Source organism: Rana temporaria, chromosome 1 (assembly GCF_905171775.1).
Source record: "Rana temporaria chromosome 1, aRanTem1.1, whole genome shotgun sequence".
In the NCBI taxonomy this organism is placed as follows: Eukaryota; Metazoa; Chordata; class Amphibia; order Anura; family Ranidae; genus Rana; species Rana temporaria.
In genome coordinates, this window is record NC_053489.1 from 362,865,624 (window position 1) to 362,891,870 (window position 26,247).

The following is a 26,247-nucleotide window of genomic DNA, read 5'->3' on the forward strand; positions in this document are numbered from 1 at the left end:
ACATGTTTCGTCATAAAAGACTTGGTCATGGGATTGATCAATCCCATGACTAAGTCTTTTAAGATGAAACTAGGTTCATGACTAATGCATAGAAACTTGTTCAAGAGTTTTTTTTTTGTCTTGAAGGAATTGGTACACATTCTCCAGGCTATACATTTTGAGGTTTCTTAGTCAAATTGACAACTTATCAGATAAGACATAGGCTAGAATGCTGATGTTTATATTAGCCAGAAGAAGGTGATTACAAAGTTTAAAACACACTAGACTTTTTTTCCTTTTCATAAATGAGAGAAGGGGCTTATTCGATACGACCATATGAAACATGTTGTATTATGTATTGCATAAAACAACCATATTAACAATAATCCCCAATATACGGTATTGTTATTACATGACATTAGAGTAAATATATGCATGATTAAGTGAATAATTTTACATATATTGTTTATATATTGTAACAACTTCAGCCCTGGCTTCTCAACGACCAGAGCATTTTTTGCAATTCGGCACTGTGTCGCTTTAACTGACAATTGTGCGGTCGTGCGACATTGTACCCAAACAAAATTGAGGCCCTTTTTTCCCACAAAAATCTTTCTCTTGGTAGTATTTGATCACCTCTGCTTTTTTTTTTTTTTTTTTGTAATATAAACAAAAATAGCGAAAATTTTGAAAAAAAAAAATATGTGTTTTGTACTTTTTGCTGCAACAAATAGCCCCATTTTTTTTTTTTTTCGCAGTTTAGGCCGATATGTATTCTTATACAATTTTTTGGTAAAAAAAAAAAAACGCAAAAAGCATATATTGATTGGTTTGGGCAAAAGTTATAGCGTCTACAAAACAGGGAATAGATTTATGGCATTTTTATTATTATTATTTTTACTAGTAATGGCGGCAATCTGATTTTTATTGGGACTGTCATATTGCGGCGGACAAATCGAACACTTTTGACACATTTTTGGGACCAGTGTCATTTATACAGCGATCGGTGCTGTAAAAATGCACCGATTACTGTATAAATGACACTGGCAGGGAAGGGGTTAACTGTGTTCCTTATTGTGTGTTCTAACTGTAGGGGGGATGGGACTGACTAGGGAAGAGAGATCGGTGTTTATACATTGTATGAACACACAATCCGTCTTCCTCACCCCTGAGAGAACCGGGATTTGTGTGTTTCGTTCTGGGTTTTCGCCGGGCACTCGCATCTGCTCCGGGGACACACGCCGCCGCCAGAGGCATCTTAAAGAGCCAACCTACTACTACGACGGATGTATTGTTTGGATATTCATAAAACCCATTAGTGTGTATATATATCTCATAATAGGGGTTACAAGTATGGAATCCTATGGATTGTGTCAAAGTATTAAGAACACCAGTTAATTTTGTGGGGTCGATTTTCTCAAACACATATTTCAAGAGGAGCCAGAATTTTTACGAAAGTTGAAACACAAGTGTCAGCTTTAGAAAATTCATAGTTTTCTGTTAAGCCTAAAGTTAAAGGTTACGTGAAAGATTGATTTTGGACAAACTAAAATAATTTTAAATTTCTTATCCTATACCGTCCCTACTCAAAACTATGTGTAGGACAATACAATTTCCCTATAGGGTTATCCAGGAAATGACGTGTGTTTTGACGCATCATGATGTGAAAAGGCATTTCCACATTCTAAGGGCAATATAGAATGGTTACACATAGCTAGGAGGGATGTCTGAAGGAGGTCTTGGGACAGAAAGAATCTTGGAAGATGAGAGGAGAAAGAGCACAGAGATGTAGGAATGTTGTAGGAAGTCCTCTGGGACACCCAACTTGATGCTTCTCAAAACAACCGAGTTGTTTAATCTCTTGTAAAGTATTAATCGTTTATTTTAACTTTTTGGTTAATTAAAGTTGTCAGAGCATATACTTAAAGGGTCACTAAAGGAAAAAAAAATGTTTAGCTGAAATGACTGTTTACAGGGTATAGAGACATAATAGTTAACGGATTCCTTTTAAAAATAGATAAAAAACAATCATATAATGTACCTGCAGTTTAGTTTAGTTTTTGCTGTTGTTTCCTGGTTCTCTGATGTACAGAGACAAAGAGCCAATAGAGGGCAGTGAAGGTTTTGCAAAACGAAACAGGATTGGTGCTGAGGAGTTTTAGACACAGTAATCACACCTCGATTAGTCACCACAGTGAGAAATCTCCCAGTACTGTGGTGATCAGGAAACAGACAACCAGGAAGTGTCCAGAACAGAGAGGAATTACAGCAACATCAAAGCAAAAACGAACAATGAGGACATGAAACCAGGACTGCAGTAAGGTAAAGGAAGCGATTTAGATAAAAAAAAAAATTCCTTTAGTGACCCTTTAACTAAACCAATAATGGTAAATTAAAGAAAAGGGAGATTTATATCTTGTTATATCTCACAAAACTGACTTCAAAGTCTTATGCTGCGTACACACGACCGTTTTTCGGGATGTAAAAAATGAAACTTTTAATGGTCTAGAAAAACGATGTTTTTGTAAAACCTGATTATTGTTTAACTGGCCTTGCCTACACACGATCGTGAAAAAAAAATGCTCTCGCAAAGCACGATGACGTACAACACGTATAAAGGGAAAGTTCAATTCGAATGGCTCCACCTTCGGGGCTGCTTTTGCTGATTTTGTGTTCGTAAAAGACGATTCGTGTTTTTCAGTCTGTTACAGCGTGATGAATGTGCCATCTCCATTACGAACGCTAGTTTTACCAGAATGAGCGCTCCCATCTCATAACATGCTTCTGAGCATGCGCGTTTTTTTCACGTTGTTAAAGCCCACACACAACCATTTTTTACGACGTTAAAAACAAAGTGAGGGGGCGTGTCCAAGATGGCGCTGGGAGCAGACGTGTAGCTGCTGAGCTCCCGCTCTGAGATCCTCTCCTGCTTTGATCCGAGTGTGGAAATCGGACCATTACCTCACCACTTCTTACCCTAGTCCCCGGGGAATGCGCCGGAACAACAGGGGCTGCCGGACCCGCCGTAACGCCGCCGCCGCGGTCACCCCACCCAAGTCTGGGCCTAGAGCGCCGGCCTCTACACACCACATGGCGTCCCACGTGGATCCCCAGCGGGATGATTCGATCCAGGCTGGGTCGGCGGCCTTTGAGGCCCTCATGGCGGCGACCACCACCTGCCAATCCGCCCTCACCATCAAGATCGATCACGTCCAGGCGGAAACGGCGCTCATACGCCGCGACCTAGACACGTTCCGAGACCGCGTGTCGGAGGCGGAGAGACGGGTCTCGGATCTGGAGGATGTCCAGAGGGATCATCACGCCGACATTCAGTCGCTGAAGGCCAGAGTGAAGGTCCTGGAGCACAGAGCGGAAGACGCCGAGAACAGGAACCGCCGCAACAATTTAAGAGTCCTTGGGCTCCCGGAGGGGGCGGAGGGCGCGGACCCGGTGGCCTTCATGGAACAGATCCTCCCGGTCATTCTCCCGGGCGCCCGATTCTCCCCCTACTTCTCTATAGAGCGGGCCCACCGAATACCGGCCACTAGGGGCCCGGTAGGAGCACCGCCGCGCACCTTCATTTTCAAGCTCCTACACTACCGGGACAGAGATACCGTCCTCCGGGCTGCACGTCTGCAGGGGGAACTCAAGTTCCAGAACGCCAGGCTCCTGATCTTCCCGGATTACTCGGTGGAAACGCAGCGTCAGCGCAAGTCATTCGACCACGTCCGTGCCATGCTGAGAGACCGCGGTGTCAAGTACAGCATGCTCTTCCCTGCTAGGCTCCGGGTCCAAGATGGAGAGAGGGTACAGTTTTTCACCTCACCAAGAGATGCTGCGGCCTGGGCCGAGTCCCTACCGCGTTGAGCGGGCTGCAACGCTAATTCTCCTGCACCCTTCATCGGCTGACTGTGAGTAACTCCCCGAGGGGGACTTCCCGTGGGGGGATGGGGACATATTGTGCCCGTTGAAGGGGGTTTGCCCAGTTCCCGGACCCGGGGGTCGCCCTGTCGCCTTCCATGGCTGTTGGGCCTGCTGGCCATCCCCCCCTAGATGGTGGACATGGACCTCCTGCATACCCGCAGCTCCGCAGGAAACCCCCCCTTTTCCTTGTCCCTTACACTGACTACCTGTTGATGCCTCCCCTGCTCCCCCCTTAGCGTTCCGGCTGCAGCGGATGGACTCCTTCTTATTCCCCCCCCCCCCATTTTTTACCTCCTGCTGATATTCTAGGTGGGGGTGTTCCCCCCCCCCTCCGTATAAGAACTGGACTACTATTGTTTGCCTTGTCTCCCTGTTGGGAGTATTTGCTCTCTACTACCTAAGAACTGCGCCCCCGGGGCTCCGGGTGTTCCACACACTTTATCCTTCTGTGGATACTCAGGTTCACTGACTGTTTAGTTTAACAGAAGCGGATAGCCGCTTGTTCATTGCCCTCATATCCAGCCTGAGGGCTGGGGTCTGTTTTGGGATGCAAGCTCTCCTCCATGTTGGGGGGGTGGCGGGGTGGGGGGGGGGGGTTGGGGGGCCCGGTTGGCGCCCTGTTATGTTTGATTGTTATGTGTTCTATGACAGTACGACAACCTTTTTATATAGTGATTGCTGGGATGGTGGACCTGGACCCTTCCTCGGGCCAGACTCTGGCTGGGGTGAACGATCCGGGCCGCTCGTGTCTGCTCGCTCCTTTGGTGATCTTCTTGGGGGATTGTTATGGCTACTCTTGATGTCCTCTCCTGGAACGCACGGGGCCTTAACTCCCCGATCAAGCGGTCTCTCGTTTTTCAATTCATTAAGAAGCACAGCCCTCACGTGTGTGTGTTGCAGGAGACGCATCTGGTGGGTAGCAAGACCCTTAGTCTTAAAAAGCCTTGGGTAGGCCACCATTATCATTCAACGTATTCTACCTATGCCAGGGGGGTTAGTGTCCTGGTACTCAAGTCACTCCCTTTTAAACTCCTCGATCTGGTTCTAGACCCGGATGGCAGGTTTGTGCTGGTCCACGCTCTGATTTACAATATCCCGTGGGTTCTAGTGGGTTTGTATTTGCCCCCTCCTGCCTCCCTGGGTGTCCTGGGAACACTTGCGGCCAAGTTGGCGCAGTTTCCCTGCGACAATGTGGTCCTGATGGGTGATTTCAACCTGGTCCCGGACTCTGGTATGGACAGGTTCACCCCATCGGGTACTACTCGCCAGGGCTTGGCAGAATGGGCGGACACGTATGGGCTTACAGACGTATGGCGATGGAGGAACCCGGATTCTCGGGCCTTCACCTGCCACTCGGCCACCCATAGATCCTTCTCTCGAATTGACTTAGCATATGTTGGGGCGCCGGTATTGCCCAGGGTACGTGACATAGCCATCCTCCCTCGCGGGATTTCGGACCACGCCCCCCTGCTTCTCTCACTGACCCTGACCACTGACCCGACTGACACCCTCTGGAGACTTTCCAGGTTCTGGGTCTCCGACCCGGAGGTGGAGCCCAGGTTCCACGACACTCTCCGGGCCTACTGGGTAGATAACCCAGGTACGGCCGCGGAGACCACGGTGTGGGATGCCTTTAAGGCCTCCTCCCGGGGCCACTACCAAACAATCATTGCGGGGGTCCGGAGGGAACGCAGGGCTGAGCTCACTGATGTAGAGGGGGAGGCGGTTAGACAGGAGGCCCTATACGTCCGCACCCGGGAACCCCATCACTACTCCCGCCTTCAGTCCCTGACGCAACAGGCAGTTCTTTTACGGACGGCCCTGACACAGAAGAAGTTACTTCATCAGTCCCAACGCATTTTTGAACAGGGGGAGCGAACGGGGAGGCTTTTGGCCTGGCTCTCTAGAGAGCAGTCGGGTGGGTCCGCCATAGCTCAGGTCAGGGACGGGGAGGGGACCCTCCACTCCACTCCACAGGAGATCAACAGATGCTTTGCTGACTATTACCATCGCTTGTATAGCTCCAGGGTGGCGTACGATTTGCCCGACCTGTTGAGCTACCTGGAGGAGGTGGATGTCCCTGTTCTCACTCCCTCTTCTGTGCGCAAACTAGATGCCCCGTTTAAGCTCGAGGAGATACAGGCGGCTCTAAAGATGATGCAGGGAGGCAAGACGCCGGGACCGGATGGGTTCCCGGTCGAATTTTATAGGGCCTACGAGGAAGATCTGGCCCCTAAACTAAAATCCCTTTTTTCGTCGGCCTCAGAGGCGGGAGCACTCCCGGACTCGATGTGCGAGGCAGTAATCGTGGTAATACCTAAGGCTGGCAAGGACCCTACCCAGTGCTCCTCGTACCGCCCTATCTCTCTCCTTAACGTCGACGCAAAGCTCTTCGCGAAGGTCCTTGCGAATAGACTCAACACTGTTATTACGGCCTTGGTCCACCCGGATCAGACGGGCTTCATGCCTGGCCGTGGCACTGATATCAATCTTCGTCGCTTACATACCCACCTGGCGCTGGCGGGCCCGGGTGATCCCGGGGTGGTGGCCTCACTCGACGCCGAGAAGGCTTTCGACTCGGTCGAGTGGGGCTACCTCTGGGCGGTTTTGTCGCGGTTCGGTTTTGGCCCCCGTTTCCTGTCCTGGATACAAATGTTGTATGCTCACCCCACAGCGCGTATTCGCACCAACGGGACCCTGTCCCCCTCCTTCTCTTTGGAGCGGGGAACCAGGCAGGGCTGCCCACTGTCACCGGCATTATTTGCCCTGGCTTTGGAGCCGCTGGCCGCGCACATCCGGCTGGACCCGGAGGTCCGAGGGGTCAGGGTGGGCCCCCTAGAGGAGAAATTGTCACTCTACGCCGATGACGCTCTGCTGTACTTGGCGGATGCTTCTACCTCCCTGCGTAACGCACTGGCGCATTTTGAGACGTTCGGGCGTTTTTCGGGAGTGCGAATCAATTGGGACAAGTCGGTGTTGCTTCCGCTCCACCCCTCGTTGATTCGCACTGACTCACATACTTCCCTACGATGGGTGGATGAATTCACCTATCTGGGGGTAAGGGTGGGCCTCGAGTCGGGGTCGTACATGGAGAAGAATATCCTCCCGATGTTAGAACATGTGACCAAGCGCTGTGCGACGTGGCGTAATCTCCCCCTCTCACCGGTGGGACGGGGGAACCTCGTGAAGATGGTGATACTTCCCAAATTACTATATTTCTTCCGCCAGACCCCTGTCACTATCCCGAAATCCTTCTTCCGACGTCTTGACAGTATAGTGATGACGTTTGTGTGGGCGGGTAGTCCACCCCGGGTTGCGAAACGTACCCTCTACCTTCCCTTGTCCGGGGGTGGGTTGGCCCTCCCCAACTTTATTGCATACTACTGGGCGGCGGTCCTGGTGACAGTCCGTTGGTGGTTTTCCCAGCCACGCCAGAACCCGGCGGTCACCTTGGAAGCGGCTGTCCTGGGCTCCTACGCAGCCCTATCTAACCTGGTGTTTCGGGGATGTAGGGCTCACCCCTCCGTTACGGGGCCAATGGCGACCGTTATTCGAGTGTGGGCGACCTCTAGGGCTCGAATGTTGAAGCCCAACACCGTCTCCCCACATACCCCGCTTTGGGGTAACCCCCTCCTCCCCCACCTGAACACGGTCCCTGACCCGGTGGTCTGGGCTCGGCGGGGCGTCCTTACCCTCCGGCATATTATGCCGGGAGGTGTGGTGATGCCCTTTCAGGAGCTGAGCCGGATCTACAAGGTTCCATCCTCCCTTACTTTTAGGTATGCACAACTCAAGCACGCTCTTGCAGCCCAGTTCCCGGAACCGGTTGCGCTCGAGTCGGACTCGATTGAGCGCCTCCTGATTTCGGGTGTCATGGGGAAGCCCCTTTCATCCCTATACCTACGTTTCACGGTAGCATACGACACTACCACGGCAGAGGCCCTGGCCAAATGGAATGCGGACATCCCGGATCTGGACGAGGAGATTTGGGAGGACTGTGTCTCTTCCTTTCTTCCGTCTATGATCGCCTCCAGAGACCGATTTATACAATTAAAATTTTTGCACCGGGCCTACTACACTCCGCAGAGATTGGCTAAGATTTATCCCTCCAGGAGCCCCAGGTGCACCAGGTGTTTGGGGGAAACGGGCTCGTTCCTTCACATGGTATGGTCCTGCCCCAAGCTAGCTTCGTATTGGGGGGAGGTGGCGGAGGTCCTCTCGGACCGTTGTGGGGTGGAGCTCGTAAGGGATCCGAAAGTGTTCCTCCTTAGTTACCTGGGTGAGGTTGAGGGTGACAGGTACACCAAACTGGGTATCACCTTTGCTTTGTTCTATGCCAGGAGGGAGATCCTGCTGCGCTGGCGGGGCACTGAGCTCCCCACAGTGTCCTCCTGGCTGGCTACGATTAATAGAGTTCTCCCACTCTATAGGTTGACGTATGAGAGCAGGAACTGTCCAGCCAAATTTGAAAAAATCTGGTCGAAGTGGATTGACTCACCTAACTGATTTGTTGATAACCCCCCTGTGATGGCCCCTGACTGAGGTGTCCCGCGGGTCGCTGCCCCCCCCCTCTCCTTCCCCCCCTCCCTCTCCTTCCCCCCCTCCTTCTCCTTCACCTCCCTCTCCTTCCCCCCCTCCCCTGCCCTTGTCCTTGTTGTCTCCCCTGCCTTTCTACCTCCCTCCTGCGGTTGGTGCCCCGAGACTGGCACTTGTTTTATTCCTGAAGTCTGTCCTGTGAGTTGTGTGGCCGGCCTACTATCCCACCATAGCTATGCTTTATATATGCTGATTTACTATGATTGTGTAATCACTCTGCTGCCCTTGTGGCTTGTACTGTCGTTGATTTGTGTGTGTCTTTGTTGTCTGTCTTCAAAATAAAAAAAATTTTACTGTTAAAAAAAAAAAAAAAAACAAAGTGAAAAATTAGAGCATGTTCTAAATTTTTAATGCCCACTTTTTACATCGTGAAAAATTCTCTGGAGCCCACACACGACCGTTTTTAATGACATAAAAAAAAAAGGAAATTTTTTTACATCCCGAAAAACGGTCGTGTGTACGCGGCATTAGAATTGGATTTATTTATAGTATGTGTTGAATCATAGAGATTCATTTTAAATTTAAAAAGGCTTGATTAAATTATCAAGCTATGTGCACAGTATAACATTTTGTCCATGCATTTTTAAAGTGTAAGTTTGAAGGTATTTGTTTTGAGAAGAAACACAAGGTTAAAGTAAACACCTAGCTATTTTACATAGGTTTCTGTGGCTCCACGGACTTATTTACTAAGTTTAAGTTTACCAAGACAAAGTATTGAAATATGACATTGTGCAACAATAGTTGTAGTAAAAGTTTATTATTATCTGTATTAACCATATATATTTGAAAGTATATATTATCTTTTTGTATTATCACCAAATCTATCGGATATTATTTTACACTGAATTTTAGTTAACCAGTTCCCGACCCCCGCATGTACATATACGTCCACAATATGGCACGTACAGGCACATGGGCGTACAGGTACGTCCTCGCCTATTAGCGGGTGGGGGGTCCGATCGGGACCCCCCCCCGCTACATGCGGAGGTCGGGTCCGCTCGGGGAGCGATCCGGGACCACGGCGCGGCTATTTGTTTATAGCCGCTCCGTCGCGATCGCTCCCCGGAGCTGAAGAACGGGGAGAGCCGTGTGTAAACACGGCTTCCCCGTGCTTCACTGTGTCGGCGCATCGATCGCGTCATTCCCTTTATAGGGAAGACACGATCGATGACGTCATTCCTACAGCCACACCCCCCAACAGTTGTAAACACATACTAGGTGCACCCTAACTCCTACAGTGCCCCCTGTGGTTAACTCCCAAACTGCAACTGTCATTTTCACAATAAAGAATGCAATTTAAATGCATTTTTTGCTGTGAAAATGACAATGGTCCCAAAAATGTGTCAAAATTGTCCGAAGTGTCCGCCATAATGTCGCAGTCACGAAAAAAATCGCTGATCGCCGTCATTAGTAGTAAAAAAAAAAAAATTAATAAAAATGCAATAAAACTATCCCCTATTTTGTAAACGCTATAAATTTTGCGCAAACCAATCGATAAACGCTTATTGCGATTTTTTTTACTAAAAATAGGTAGAAGAATACGTATCGGCCTAAACTGAGGAAAAAAAATGTTTTTATATATGTTTTTGGGGGATATTTATTACAGCAAAAAGTAAAAAATATTGCATTTTTTTCAAAATTGTCGCTCTATTTTTGTTTATAGCGCAAAAAATAAAAACCGCAGAGGTGATCAAATACCACCAAAAGAAAGCTCTATTTGTGGGGAAAAAAGGACGCCAATTTTGTTTGGGAGCCACGTCGCACGACCGCGCAATTGTCTGTTAAAGCGACACAGTCCCGAACTGTAAAAACCCCTTGGGTCTTTAGGCAGCAATATGGTCCGGGGCTTAAGTGGTTAATATATATTTTTAGCATATTGTTTTACTCGCTTGTCTTCAAAATAGCACGGATAAACAAACTTGAATACATTTGTTGCATTTGTGGGAAAATTTGTAAATCTCCCAAAACCACAGATATTGCATAATTATAATATTGTTTTAATATTTCAGTATAACCATTCTGACAAGATCAAGAACTCTGCCCCAGCTGCACTGAAATCCCAAAGAGTATTGTCAGCCCTGCCTAAATGTTTCCCTTTTGGACTGCATAACTCTTTGCCCCCCATCTCTTGCAGTCCCAACAAAACAATGCAGCTCTCGACTCCCCAACAGCATGCCCACACACTATAGCTGACCATAGACTGTTCAGAAGGAACCAGCCGAGATCCGACAATGTATGGGCAGACTGAATGTACCCAAAGTTGATTGATCGATCAACTTAGGTACAACCAGCCTGCCGATTGCAATAGTCACTGTGTTCTACTGGCGTGGATGGCTTTCCCCCACCGGGAGAACACAATGGCTCCACGGAAGGGATTCCCCTGTCAACACGGTCTGTGTTGATGGGGGAATAAAGCCAACTTCTTTCCTGCAACCTGTGGTTGCAGGAAATAAATCCGCTCCGTCTATGGCCAGCCTTCGTGTAGTAAAATGTCTGTTAGAAGATATAGTTCTGAAGTAAAAAGGGGTGGTTTGCCTTTGCACTGACCTAGGGCACACAGCCGATTCCTCCTTACAGCAGCTGCCCCTACAAGAACTACACTCACTGTCAGAAGTAATAAAAGCGGTTTCTTGCTACAGGAACAAGCTAAAAGAAAAGAGTAATGCTTTAGGGGTGGAGGGAGATTTGGGGGGTTACTTTTAGTTCATGTCTAAACAAATCTAGAGTCCTCCAAATTGTACAAAGTAATTAAAGCAGGTTTAGCAGTTAATGTACCTGATGCACAGGAAAGTGGGATATGTATTTAGCAGGATCTGAGGAACGTACAGCTTTTGCAATTTCCATGCAGCATGCCAAGGTCTGCCAGGGCTCATCCGATTTCATCCACCATTTCCTTCCCTGTGAAGAATAGGCAAGTGAGCAATACTGCAAAAACTAAAGAAAAGAATGAGAAAAGCGAATAATATAAACATTGAAAGATTTAATCCTTTAGTGTCACTGATGCCTAGATGCAAGACCATATATTATAGAGCTAGAACTCCAATTACTAATTTGCATAACCAAATATTTTTTTATTTTTTTAGGCGCATTTAAGGTTTTAATGCAATACACTGTTAAAATGCTCTGTTTTTATTAAAAGCCGTCAAATGGAAATTTTGACCTGTCTAAGTCCCTTATCCTGGAGTACAGTAAAGTATACAGGACTTGTATTCATAGACCTCAAGGTTTTATTTAGGCTACCTTCAGGTGAAAAAAAATGTTGCTAGGATCGCCCCCCTACTGCATGCTCATAAAACCCCATCCATTTCATGAGACATCAGTTTTTATGTAAACAAAAACAATATTGGGTGGCTGCAAGGAAGATGCCTGTGTTCTGTACTGTATTTCAAAATATATTATATATATATATATATACACACACACACACACACACACACACACACACACACACACACACACACACATATATACACATACATACATACACATATATCTGTAGTGTTTACTTATCGCACTCCAAAGACCCAAGTCTCATGTCTTTCTGCAGTTTCGTTCCTCTGTCATCAGCATGATAACTTCTGACAAGTTCTCAGAGACGGGAGACAAAGCCAGCCTGAGAGATGTGTCTTCGGGGTGGGTGCTATAAATAGATTAGCAGAGAGCTTGTCTTGTCATAGCACAGCTCAAAGTATCTTCCTTCCGCCTATGTGGAATGGGGGTGTGTGCCTGTCTTCCAATCAGGTGTAAACACAGTGTAAGCCCAGACACCACTCCTACTGCAGAACGAGGAAGTAAAAATTCTAACACGATGTAAGAATTCTAAAGAATAAAGCAAGTTAAATACAGCAGATATGCATGTAAAACTTATGTAGGGAGATTTTCATCCCTGTGCATCACATGAGGCTGTTCACTTATCAGTCAGAATACTGTAGCAAGGTGGCTGGGAGGGGAGAAGTTACAACAAGGCTCCGTAGGATCGAGGGCGGCAGCAAGCTCCATGCTTTCCCCCAGGTGAATTAGAGAGAAGATTCTTCCCTTTGCCCATGTTTTAATGATTGGGCTTACCTCAAGACTTTGTCTATGGAGCAGTGATCTAGTATACTGTCCTTTCGGTGTGCAGCGCCTGCAGTAGTGAGTCCGCACAGTAATACTGTTACAGCTTGTGCCGGTGGCCGTGTCCTGTTAAAGGTGTGCTGCTGGGTCTGGAGGCAGGAGTATCGTGCTGCTGAGCGAGACGGCTGCTTTGCGGACCCTGTGATTGGTTCCCGACGACGTGCGGGAGACGCCGAAGGCTGCTGAGTTGGATTGCCGAGGGGCCACCAAGAGCTGCAGAGAGCCGCCAAAGGGTACCGAGAGCCATCGAGGGCCGCCGCAAGCAGTCAAGAGCAGCCGAGAACCACCAAAGGCTACCGAAGGCCGTAGGAGAGCTCCGTGTAAGCATCTGGGAGTCTCTGTGAGCTGAGACCATCCGACGGGGGTGCCTGGAAGGCGGTTACTGTACACCCTGGAGTGAAGGGGGCCTAGCAGCGTTTTTTTTTTTTCTCTTTGACAGGAAGAGCTGAAACGTATTTCTTCTAGTGGGGATTGTGTAAAGGAGCCAAGGAGAGAGCTTGGAGAGACTGCTAAATTGGAGGGGTAAGATGAACAATAACTCTACTCCCTTTTCTGTTGTCTCCCAATTGCCCTATTTAGCAGTAATAAAATTGTATCATAAGGACAACCAGCCATACGTCCTTTTATGAGGATACATATATTCCATGTTTTTTTGTTTCTTCATCAAAAAACATAAGGGGCTTGCACGTGGCCTCGGTTACCAGCTGGAAGTAAATGCTGTACATGAAGGTAGAGGATACTCTCAGTAATTTCTAGTATCTGGCTCCCAAGGTATATGTTCGGTTAAAGACGCCTTTGGTGAGAGATGTGTCTCCCACGGCCTATCCACCCCGATTATGCAGCCTAAATTTCCTGTTTAAATCTCAGCTTAAACCAGATACTGGTGTTAATCCACCTTGACAGAGAAAGAAACATTGTTTTTCTCCTTTATGGCGTACCTGTCTGTGGATATTGTGCAGGAGTGTCCCTGTGTACCGTGCTGGATTTCCAGAGGCTTTTCTGAAGATTCGTGGAGGCTTGGCTGCAGATCCATCTCCAGGAGCAGGCGATTGGAGAACTGCGGCTAGCTGGCGGGGGACACGTGATCGGCCCAGCGAATCCCGGCATGCCTAAGCCCGTGGTCGGAGGAGCCGGCTTCGGTGGTTACCAGGGGTTTCCCGGGAGCTCTTCCATCGCCTCCCGCACCCCTGAGTAAAGTAAAGTAAAGAGAGCGGGGAACCGTGTGAAGACGGGGGGCGCTCGAGAATCAGCAGCACAGAGAGCAGGAGGATTCTTACATAGTTCCTACATAACGGTGGCCATCGCAACAGTCGCAACAAATGGCGAAACTGAGGAAAGACAACGCTGAAAGGACGGAGTGAGTAACTCACTATATTATGTATGCACTGTGCACATCAGGTACAACCAGCCTGCCGATTGCAATAGTCACTGTGTTCTACTGGCGTGGATGGCTTTCCCCCACCGGGAGAACACAATGGCTCCACGGAAGGGATTCCCCTGTCAACACGGTCTGTGTTGATGGGGGAATAAAGCCAACTTCTTTCCTGCAACCTGTGGTTGCAGGAAATAAATCCGCTCCGTCTATGGCCAGCCTTCGTGTAGTAAAATGTCTGTTAGAAGATATAGTTCTGAAGTAAAAAGGGGTGGTTTGCCTTTGCACTGACCTAGGGCACACAGCCGATTCCTCCTTACAGCAGCTGCCCCTACAAGAACACATCAGCAATCCCTTGATTAACTGAATCAAATTACAAATCTGCACTCTGCATTTTATTTCTTCCTCTCACAGTACAAGGAAGTAGGAGAGAAAGAGCTGCTTTCTCCCTTGGTTGGGGGGGGGGGAAAGAAAGAGCTGTCTAGCCAAGGCCATCTATTATTGTGCATAGGAAGGAAATTATTTAATCCTCCTCAGGAAAAGATTGGAATAACTCTCAAATTACTGGGCTGGCCGCTGGAAAATTTATTGTTCCTAAAGTGGAGGTTCCCTATAAAACATTTCTAACACTGCATCCAGCCCAGTTGTGCATATAAAATGACACTGACCTTTTTTTTTTCTTTTCCGTAGATAGCGTTTAGCCGTGGAATTCACCGCGGCTTCCCGGTAGGGAATACCGCGGGAGTGGGCGTTCCTATTGACATGCCAATTGATTGACATGCTAAAGGACGGCGCACACAGCGCGTCACGACTTCCCGAAGGAAGCTCGGGTCCGCTCGGCTCTATTCGGTGCCGGTGCGCAGGAATCTCACCTTACTGACGATACTACCCAATTGCTACGTACGTTTAAATACCCCGTGCAATATCATTCGGTCCATACTAGATATTCCAGGGGGGTTAGTATAATGTTCTCTAGAACTACTGCATTTATTAAACAGAACATGCTTGTAGACCAAACATCCCCCAACTCCCTGTATATGTCCTTGGAGTCTTTAATAGTGCAATGGATATCTCCTTGGATATATATATATATATATATATATATATATATATAAAACGTTTTCTCCACAGGACCCCAGGGCGTACACTCCGCTTGCTAGATTTGTGACTGAGCTGGGATTGGTAGACCTGTGGAGATGTAAATCCCCTCTTCAGGCCCAGTTTTCCTATCATTCCCTGTCTCATTCTACACTATCTCGCATTGATTTTGCCCTGGGTAATGACTTAACGCTCCCCTTTGATCCAGTGGTGACGTATCTGGCCAGGGGCCTGTCAGACCACTCCCCAGTGCAGCTTTCCTTGGACTTCCATAAAGCATGTCTCCCGATGCATTGGAAAATGAACCCCTCGTGGCTCCATTATTTACTGATGCAGAGAGCATGCGGATGCAGATCCAATATTTCTTGGACGATAACAAATCATCAGCTGCGCCTGGAGTGGTGTGGGACATACTAAAAGCCTTTATTAGGGGGATGTGTATAAAAGAGATCAGTTTCATTAAAACGAGGTATAGGCAGTGGGCCAATGATGCTGAGAGGGTGGTGGAAAAAGCAGAGGAGATGTACTTGCTGGACCCCACTCCCGAACATGGGAGGGAGTGGATAGACGCACAAAAACTTTAAATCGCACTATTTACAGCAAGCTAAGAGATTTTTCACCTCCCAAACTTATTTCTAGGAGGGGGAAAAAACTGGCCATATGTTGGCTATGATAGCTAGGTCGCAGCAGCCACCTCAAGTGGTACACAGTATTACGACATCAACGCAACTGACTGTCACGGATACGCCCGCTATATTGGAGTTTTACTCCTTCTACCAAGATTTTTACTCTTCTAAGGTGACATACCCAGTAGATGACTTGACGCGTTTTCTGGAGTCCATTACACTCCCCCAACTTAAGGAGACTGATAGGGTGCACCTTTCACCCTTGAAGAATTTCAGATAGCGTTGGCCACCTTCCCAAATTCATAAGCCCCTGGCAATGATGGACTGCCAATTGAATTGTACAAAAAGTTTTGTGGAGTGCTCCTACCGGAGCTACTCCACACGCTTAAAAATGCATTTTACTCAGACTCCTTGCCCAGATCTATGTATGAGGCTGCAGTGGTAGTAATATTGAAACCAGGGAAGGAACCTAACAAGCCAGATTCATACAGACCTATCTCACTGTTGAATACGAACTTGAAACTCCTCACTAAGGTGATTGCTATGCGACTCTCGGCGGTGGTGACTGCACTGGTGCATCCGGACCAGTCCGGTTTCATACCAAACAGATCGACGGCAAATAATCTGCAAAGACTTTTTTGTAATATGTAGATCCCTATTGATAATAGGGCTGCGCATCTTCACCGGTCTCACGATTCGATATGATTATCAAGTCCACGATTCGATTCAGCGATGCATCACGATTGCAGCGCAAGTGCGCATGGCTCTCCCCCCAAAATACTAAAGAAGATGATCAGAGACTGCGGACATAGTACAGGAGATGATCAGAGACTGCGGACATAGTACAGGAGATGATCAGAGACTGCGGACATAGTACAGGAGATGATCAGAGACTGCGGAAATAGTACAGGAGACGATCAGAGACTGCGGACATAGTACAGGAGACGATCAGAGACTGCGGACATAGTACAGGAGACGATCAGAGACTGCGGACATAGTACAGGAGACGATCAGAGACTGCGGACATAGTACAGGAGACGATCAGAGACTGCGGACATACCCAGCAAGGAATTAAATACCTTTGAGTAAAATATTCTGCTTGGCACTGTAATCTCGTCCTGGAGGGGGCCCAGAGGCAGAGCAGTGGTGATGGGAGAATCATAGCTGCCTGGAAGATGTGGAGACAGATGAACACTGGACTAAAAGCACAGCCAAGTTATCAGCTCTGCACATCCTCCTCCTTCCCCTACAGTCCCATCTCCTCCATGTCATGTCATGTCTTCCTCCCTCCAGTCCCATCTCCTCCATGTCATGTCATGTCCTCATCCCCCTCCTCCAGTCCCATCTCCTCCTCCTCTCCTCCATGTCATGTCGTCCTCCTCCTCCAGCACTATCTCCTCCAAACACTGTCCTTCCCATCCCAAGTATGCCCCCCTCTCCTTCTCCCCAATAGGTCGGTTCTTGGGTGATATATATTTCCCCGTGCTCAACTCGCTCTCTCTGGACACACAGCTCAGCTCCACTCTGATCACAGCAATAAAGCATAAAGCAATATTCAAACTGCCCGCCTCCGCACGTAGTTACTCTATGTGCTCTATAATGCATAATAATCTGGATCCCTGCCCATGTGTTTAAAAGATGGAATACCATATTTTGTGCACTATAATGGAGAAAACAGGTCCCAAGAATTAAACTGGAAACTTTACAGGAGACAAAGGACTTGGGAGGTCTAGCAGTACCGAACCCATTTTATTATTTTGTTGCGGCACAGCTACAACACCTGACAGGATGGTTATGACCAGAGTCCTCGGACCCCACTAGAAATATAGTGTGCACCCAGGTAACTGGGGATAACCTAGTGGAATGTATAGAGGCGGGGGAACTGGGTGTCATGGACCAGTACCCCACTTTTATACTTATAGATAAGATCTGGAACAAGACTAAACAGCATCTGCAATATATGGGATACACTAGCTGGTCATGTATATGGAACAATAGTAACTACCCAGAACTCAATAAATTGCAAAACTTCTACAATTGGGAGAGACGGGGAGTAAAGTATATCTCACAACTATATTGTGGAGGCGTATTCAGAGATTTTCAGTCCCTACGGGCGGAATTTGATCTGCCCAACACGTCTTTCTTTCAATACTTACAACTACGAAACGCTTTTGCGGCGCAGGCTACAACCTCCACATGGGAGCTCACTAGACCAGTAGTGCTTATGAAGCCAACTATGGCGTCCTCTAGGAAAGGACAAATTTAGTCCTTGTACGGTTCCCTTCTTGGTCATGTCTCTAATGCAATGATTTTGAGATGTAGAGCTGGCTGGGGGGACGATATAGGACATATCTCTGATGAGGAGTGGAACGCAATATTGGGCAATGTTCTCAAGGTATCGCTGTCATCAACTCAGAAGCTTACCCAGCTTTTCATTATTCACCGTACATATCGTACACCTGAAAAGTTACATAAATGGGGCAGAAGAGATGACCCGTTTTGTCCCCGTTGTCTGGTGGACAACGGGACACTTATGCATATGCTCTGGAGGTGCCCGAAGCTGCAGCGCTATTGGGCTGCGGGGGTGACCACTATCAAGAGCATATGGAGTCTTCAATTGCCTATTGATCCCAAACTTTGTTTGTTGGGGTGGTTAGATGAAGAACTGTATACGCCACACACTTCTATTGCTATCTTCAGGACCCTGTTCCTGGCCAGGAAACTTATTGCCAGGAAATGGTTGTCTGTAGCAGCCCCCACACATACAGAGTGGATTATAATCGGTAAATGATTCTCTCGTTAGGGAACAACTTACGTATAAGCATCGGGGTAGTCCGGGGAAGTTTGAGAACATATGGGATCCCTGGTTGGGTACCCCAGGTTTGGCACCATTGCAGCTTGTGCAAAACAGGATCCTGGGAGACAGAGCTGCAGCGGCTACTATGCGGGTCTAGATGGTTGTATTGAATAGGGACTTAATCGGCAGGTGAGAAGGGGGGGGAGCCACTATTGTTCTCAAGTAGCCTCTTGTGAGAGGAATGTTTTAGGGTGATAGGATCCTGTAGAGATAGCCCTCCCACCACAGTATAACTGCTTTTGGATATATTGAATACACCAAATGCAGTGCTGAAAAGTATAATTGTGTCGTATTGTTTTTTCTGTGTTTTCGCACTACCCCGAATTACACCCTGTACCTACTTACCCTATTTATCTTCGTATAGCGCGCACCCCCAACCTGGAAGGGAAATTTCCTGAAAAAATGAAAAATGCTTACAGTTTGAATGCCCCTCTTCGGTGTCTTGCCCGGCGTCCATCGGCGGTCTTGTCCGGCGTCCGTCTGCGGCCCTGGTGGTGTCCTCCCCGCTTCTCCCGCGCAGTTTCTGAGTCGATCCCTGCTTCCCACGCTGTGTTTGAACGCCGCCGCCGACATATACAGAGCGCAGTACACTCGGCTCCTCTCGCATAAAGGCTAGGAGGCGGCACAGGGCGTGGCCGCAAGGGGAGCCGAGCCTGGCCGAGTGTACCAGAGTGTACTGCGCTCAGTATATGGCGGCGGCGGCGTTCAAACAGCGCGGGAAGCGGGGATCGGCGTATATCGCGCACCCACGATTTTCCCCTTATTTTAAAGGGGGAAAAAGTGCACGGTATACGCCGATAAATACAGTATAGTCTCAGACCTGTCCCTATAGACTCTAGCACGTAAAAGGGCATTGAAACCATTAACTAACCATCTTCGGCCAAATGATCTCTCTTACAGATGGGGCTTCCCAGCGTGCCTATCTGTAAAAAATCAGGGGGTCTCAGCTTATGTTTGGTTCCCAGAAGATATAAAGGAATTTTGTAATAAACTGAACATCCAATATATACAAGTAGATAACTGGGAAAAGGAGACCCCCGGTGTGGAGAAGGTGGAAAGATCAGGATTGGAACAGAGCTTAGTTTACTGGTTTATGTGGGGTTTTTTTTGGGGGGGGGGGGGGGTTCATCAAAAGTGCTCCTTGAAAGAGAGGAAATGGGAAAAGTTACCCTCACAGTCAGGTTTCGTTTTTTTTTTTTTTATCCCAATTAATGTCTCTGGGGGTGGAGATAATAGAAGAAAAATATGGGGAGAGTTCCTTTTCTTGTTTTATATTAAATAGAAGTTAAAGGGGTTTTCCACCCATTTTTTAAGTTTATTAAAAGTCAGCAGCTACAAAAAGTGTAGCTGCTGGCTTTTAATAAACTGACACTTACCTGCTCCAGCGTTCCAGCGACGCGCCGGCCGGGGGTCCGCTACTCTCCCCCCCTCCCCGGCCGGCGTCTTCATTGTCACTGTGGGCACCCGGCCGTGACAGCTTTCGGCTTCACGGCCGGGCACCCACTGCGCATGCGCACCCGGCGCTGCACTGTTTGATTGGACAGGCGATCGCCTGGGACCTGTCACGTGTACCAGGCGATCGCCTACAGGGAGGGGCTGCCAAAAGGCGATATGACGTATCGACTTAGCAGCCCCTCAGCGGAAGTGGGACAGGAAGTCCCCTTCTCCTGAAGCCCCCACTCCCCCCCCAAAAAAATTACATGCCAAATGTGGCATGTAAGGGGGAGAGGAGTGGGTTAAGAGGAAGTTCCATTTTTGGGTGGAACTCCTCTTTAATTAAGATCACATGGGGGGGGGGGGGGAGTAGATATGCCTACCCTCAATCCGGGAGCCGCTCCCAATTTGGAGACCGCGGAACCGGAGAATAGGGGGGACATATAGATTCCCTAAAGAAAGGCCCACTCGGCAGGATGCCTGGTTAGGCGCAGACCGAGGGATTCTTAACATTGGTGTACAATGTGATGGGGGGGGGGGTACGTGTGGTCTCAAGATACTCCTTATAAGGTTTGGAAGTTACGTTTCTATGATTGGGGCTCTGCACTAAACCAAGACCATGATCTTTATCCCCTATATAGGAATGTTAAAAAGTCTCATACAAAGCTCTCTATAGAATGGAGTTTAGTATTTAGGAAGAATAGGAAGCCTCAGACTGGGAAGGAAACCTCTTGGATCAGCCATAGGTCTGATATACTGTTATTGGTACAGCCAAAAGTAAAACAAATAGAGGATGGTAGTGCTAAAAATAGTTACGTACAATGTACGAGGGCTAAATAGCCCAAACAAGCGTTACAAGGATCCACTCCTTCTAGGCCGACCGAATAATGTTTATATTAGCCTTGAATAAAACGGAGCATAGGGAACTGTCTTGAATGAAGCCAGCATCTTCCCTAGCCCCTTAAGAAGAAAGTAAAAAGTAAGGAACTGTTCCTTGCCGTGCCCACATAGACCAGCTTTCTCATAGCGATGATCTTGTCTGAGGCCAAAAAAACTCTCCTTTTCGGGCTGAGAATGTACCTTTAGAATGGGATCCTAACCCAGGAGTTCCAGGTACTTGACCACGCTGGACACCCTTAGGTCCAGCCATGCCACTGACTGATCCATCAGCAGGAGTTTGCCTCGGTATGCCATTACTGCTATACCCTGGACATTTAGACCTGCTAGAGGTGGGCCCTAGCACCCTGTCAACCCAGGCACGGTGGCTAACCCACGGGGCAAGACTACCAACTAGAGACAGTTCTGTTCACCTGCGAAACGCAGACAACCTCTGCAGCCCATATGTGTACGTGGCAAGAGTTAAAGCCATATGCCTCTATGGAAGCGTGATCATGGAAGCGTGTGTCCATGGAAGGAAGAATTCATATAAATATATTTTAGGCAAAAATATAAAAAGGGGAGCGCTGTATGCACGCATACATATAGCATGTGTGCTATGGAACAAGCATCTTGCAAGCAAGCATGCGCTATGAACGTGTTATGCAACATTGTGCAACATGCAGACACGTATTCCTATGCCAGCACAAGGAATCCTGTATAATTAAGCTACCTTAAATTATCATGCCTCATTAAGCAAAATCTAGGCCAACAAGCAACTTTAAAGCTATCATGCATTCCTATGCGATTCGGCATTTTTCATGCGATCAAGCATCTTATGCACTTTAAGCCCTGCTGTGCGGCCTAGTACCCTTGTGTAACCAAGGACTTTTGTGTGATCAAGCACCCCAGTGCGAAACAACGTCTTTATGCAATCAAGCATTTTAACGCGACTTTAGACATTTCTGTGAAAATAAGCCTCTCTATGTGATCAAGTATCCTTGGGTAATCAAGGCCTTAGTTGATCAGGCAACCATGAGTGATCCAGCTTCTTTATGCATTCAAGCATTTTTATGCGATTTTAGGCATTTCTGTGAAAACAAGCCCCTCTGTGTGACCAAATATCCCTGGGTAATCCAGGACTTGGGTGATCAGGTAACCATGTGTGATCCAGCATCTTTATGCATTCAAGCATCCTAATGCGATTTTAGGCATTTCTGTGGAAACAAAAAAACATGCATCTTTATGTGAACAATAAAACCTACTAAACTCCAAGGAGGAGAAGGAGGCTCTGGCCGTCTATGCTGAGGGAAGATATATGCAGTCTGAATGTCTGAAAAAAGACTGCAGGTGAAACCAGAACTTGTGGGGCTTCTGATAGCTTCCTTGTTAGGCTGCATCTGTTCCCTGTCCTCTGACAGTGAACCCTCATCCTCAGGTCTTTTAATCGCTTTGTTTTAAGGATTTAAAGCAGGGAAAGGGGCACACCCTGTTCCCTTCCTCTTTTTGTGAGGATGCTGTGAATATAGCAGTGAACCTCTTATAGACCAACAAATGCAATGCAAACAAAAAAAACATATGCAGAGTGGCTGCAAATGTTGGGGGAGGCTGCAATGCCTGACAGGGCTGATGGCTCAAACAATGAGCTGTCTCACTCTATAGGGGAGGATAGTATCATGCACCAGGTTCAGGTGGCGATACTACCCCCAACCTTTTTTCTATGGGGAGACAAAAAAGGTTCTAAGCTAAAAGCAGAGGAACTTAACCCAGGTGCAACAACAGCTGAACTTAGTCTAGCAAAAAACAATGCCTGCTAATCTGCACAGCTAGCTGCTGAGTAGGCGTCTTTAGATGAATCTGTATCCCACAAGGTGTTTACGTGCCCCCAAGCTACTGCATCCCCCTGGCTTCTCTGACGTCTGGGCCTTTTGGAAGAGCCGCTCTGCGTCTGTACTATGAGCCGGCAAACGTGTGCGCCAGGGGCAACCACATCGTCCCCCCGCCTACAAAGCGCGCACCCACGCGTAGGGAAAAGGTGGAGGCGGGGGGAGAGAGAGATCCCCTAAGGCGCGCCGTGGACTCGGACTACGAGGGACCCCCTCATACCACTGTGGCAAAGCCTGAAGCGGAGGAAGTGGGTACACAATAGACTAGCTAACACTAAGCTTCCATTTTATGGAAAGCATGGTAAGCGAAACACCAGGCATGTCTTTTTACTGCCGTTAGTAGTGAAAAACAGATAAGACATGCAACTACTCACGGAAGGCAATCCCTTTACATAGGATTTAGGGGTACCAGCTCCCTCAAGGGGAGATATATAAGGGTACTACAGCCATCCTGTCTCAACAGACATAGTGGTTTTCAGGCACACATGCCAGCTAGGGGAGTTATATGTGTGTCCAGAGCCATCCTGTCTCAGAAGACATAAAGGTTTACATTGCCCATGCATAGAAGCATAATTTAGGCTAGACCCATAATCCCCAAAGGAAGATCTACTGTCGAACCAAGTTCTGTAGGTACCTCCTCTTACCTTTCCACGCCGCAGGGTATTGCCAAGCAAGAGGCCCAATCTTGACCCTTCACCGTGGGTATTGTCCTAGACCTTCAGGGACCGGGGTCCGTGGACAGGAACACCACTCCCCTGGACCTATAAAGCACCCTGGCAGCAGAAACTATTTGGTTCCTTGGTAAGGCACAAAGTACTGGAACCCAGGGTCCAGCCCTCCGAAGAGAGGCATTATAGGCAAAACCTCGTTCTTCGTACCGAGGCCCAGGTACCATCCACTTTGGCTATGAAGCACCTTGGACGGATCCGGATTTATGAAGGCTTTTTACATCCAGCATGGATCCCTCCAGTGGAGCTCCTTAGAGCACATGTTCACTCGTGACCAACACCTAAGACACTGGTGAAAAAACTGAGGTGCTCCCAGTATGGGAGGGGTTATATAGGGAGGGAACTTCCTGTTTCTAATTGATTACACCAGTGTCCAGCACCTGAAGGTGGAATATAACCCATTTAGTAATGACTAAGACTCTGTGTCCCGTGATGTACGATAAAGAAAAATGTTTCTCTCAATTGTACCATAATACCATCCCCATTTCTACTTCGAAATCCAATCTATTGGGTTTTATTCCCACACTAGAGGCAGCCAGAGAGCATTTTGTCCACACCTGGTATTCCCAAGCTAGGAAACCAGTTTTGTGATGGGGGATATGTTATGGGGGATATGTTATATTAGATATCTATGTCATTTTAAACTAGTTTTATTTTTAACTAGCATTTTTTTATGAATGTATAGCCATCATTGTTAGTTGTAATTGTTTATCGGGTGTGTGCGGCATCAGCAGATGATATCCGGGAAGGAGGTAGATTCCTTTTTGTCCTCAATCTCCATGGTTGGGGAGCCTAGCCAAATCGCACCTTTTGTGCACTATAAAAGCAAACAGGAAATGGCAGTTCGTTACTTCCTGACGACACCAGTATGGTGAATTGTACGTACAAGCACAGACTCATTACTTCCTGGGTCCTCTATGCAACATCCTTTTGGTATATACAGAACGAGACCTGGATCGCACGCTGCAGTGATTCCGATATATCCATCCACACATGCTGTAGACACCTTATTGCTGGGCATAGCACAGTCACATGTGAGTGCAAAATCTTTTGTTCTCTTTTTAAAAATGTTTTATTAAAACTTACCACACAATAATAGTTCTTTATGTGTGTCCTTGGTGGAGTCTGTTCCCTTACATAGTTACATAGTAGGTGTGGTTGAAAAAAGACACAAGTCCATCAAGTTCAATCTATGTGTATGATTATATGTCAGTATTACACTGTATATTCCTGTATGTTGCGATCGTTCAGGTGCTCATCTAATATATATATTTTTTTAAAACTATCAATGCCCCCCCCCCCCTGCTGAAATCACCGCCTGTGGAAGGGAATTTCACATCCTTGCCGCTCTTACAGTAAAGAACCCCCTACGCAGTTTAAGGTTACGCCTTTTTCTTCTAATTTTAGTGAGTGGCCACTTGTCCTATTAAACTCTTCCGCAAAAAAGTTTTCTCTCTATTGTGGGGTCACCAGTACGGTATTTGTAAATTGAAATCATATCCCCTCTCAAGCATCTCTTCTCCATATAGAGTAAGTTCAGTGCTCACAACCTTTCTTCATAACCAATATTCTCCAGTCGCTCCATTTTCAATACATCCTTCCTTAGGACTGGTGCTCAGAACTGGACAGCATACTCGAGGTGAGGCCGGACCAAAGTTTTGTACAGTGGGAGAATTTTCCCTTTCTTTTTTACTGTTTATATTTTTTAAGAATTTCTTGGGATTTTTTTTCTCTCCTCCGCTGTCTTTCGTGTTCTATCTTAGCCACCCTAATTGCACCTTTACATATCTTGTTGCATTCTTTGTAAAGTCTGAATGCTGCAAAAATACAAAGGAAACTTGGACAGTTACAGTTACAGTGCTTAGTCATAGCTATTACTAAGCACTGAAGTTACAGTGCGAAACGTTAGCTTTTGTTCCAATTTTTTTGCTGTGGCATGTTATTTTGTGATCGATTTTAATTAAAAGAACAATTTTGGAGTGCGGCTGTCCAAGTTTCCTTCGTATTTTTGCATTACTATTGCATTGCCGGCACCCATGGTTTGGTTCCAGTTAGGAGGTTCTTTGAAGACTACTGAGCGGTTATTTTCTCTCTACAAAGTCTGAATGCCGATGATGATCCCTCAGCCTGTATTTTTTGAAGGCCTTCTCCTTTGCTTTTATATGCATTTTTACATTAGAGTTAAGCCATCCAGGACTTTTGTTCACTCTTAAATATATTACCCAATGGGATGCATTGGCTAATGCCCTTATTTAATATGCTCTTAAAGCAAACCCATCTCTCCTTCATGTTCTTTGCTTCTACGATTTTATCCCAATTTATATCTTCTAGCAAGGTTCATAGTTTACGGAAGTTGGCTCTTTTGAAATTCAGTGCCTTTGTGTTCCACTTGTGTTTCCCATTTGTGTGATTTATACTGAAGCCAACTGACCTGTGATCGCTGTTCCCTAAATTGCCCCGTATTTCCACATCCATGATCAGGTCTGTATTGTTGGTAATCAGTAGATCTAGCATCTGACCCATGAAATAGTCCGGCAAGACTTTTAGGAACTGGCGAACCTTAGACTAATGCATGGTTTCCACCGCCCAGTCCACGTCTGTATAATTAAAATCCCCCATGATAACACTTCCCATCCTTGCTGCTAATCTAAATTGTTATCGGAGGTCCGTCTGCCCCTCCTCCCTCAGGTTAGGGGGCCTATAGCATTCTTCCAGTATTATTTTCCCCTTAGCTTCATCCCTTTGGAGCTCTAACCAT

The 26,247-nt window shown here is 47.2% G+C and overlaps 1 protein-coding gene across 1 annotated transcript in view; it reads right to left on the reverse strand.

Moving 5' to 3' along the window:
- The window catches only part of POLRMT (RNA polymerase mitochondrial), a 271,113-nt gene that overhangs the window by 119,038 nt on the left and 125,828 nt on the right, over window positions 1–26,247 (reverse strand). Inside the window, exon 11 of the mRNA XM_040322078.1 lies at window positions 11,275–11,397. Coding sequence (XP_040178012.1) covers window positions 11,275–11,397 — 123 coding nt within the window. The remainder of the gene's footprint in view (window positions 1–11,274; window positions 11,398–26,247) is intronic.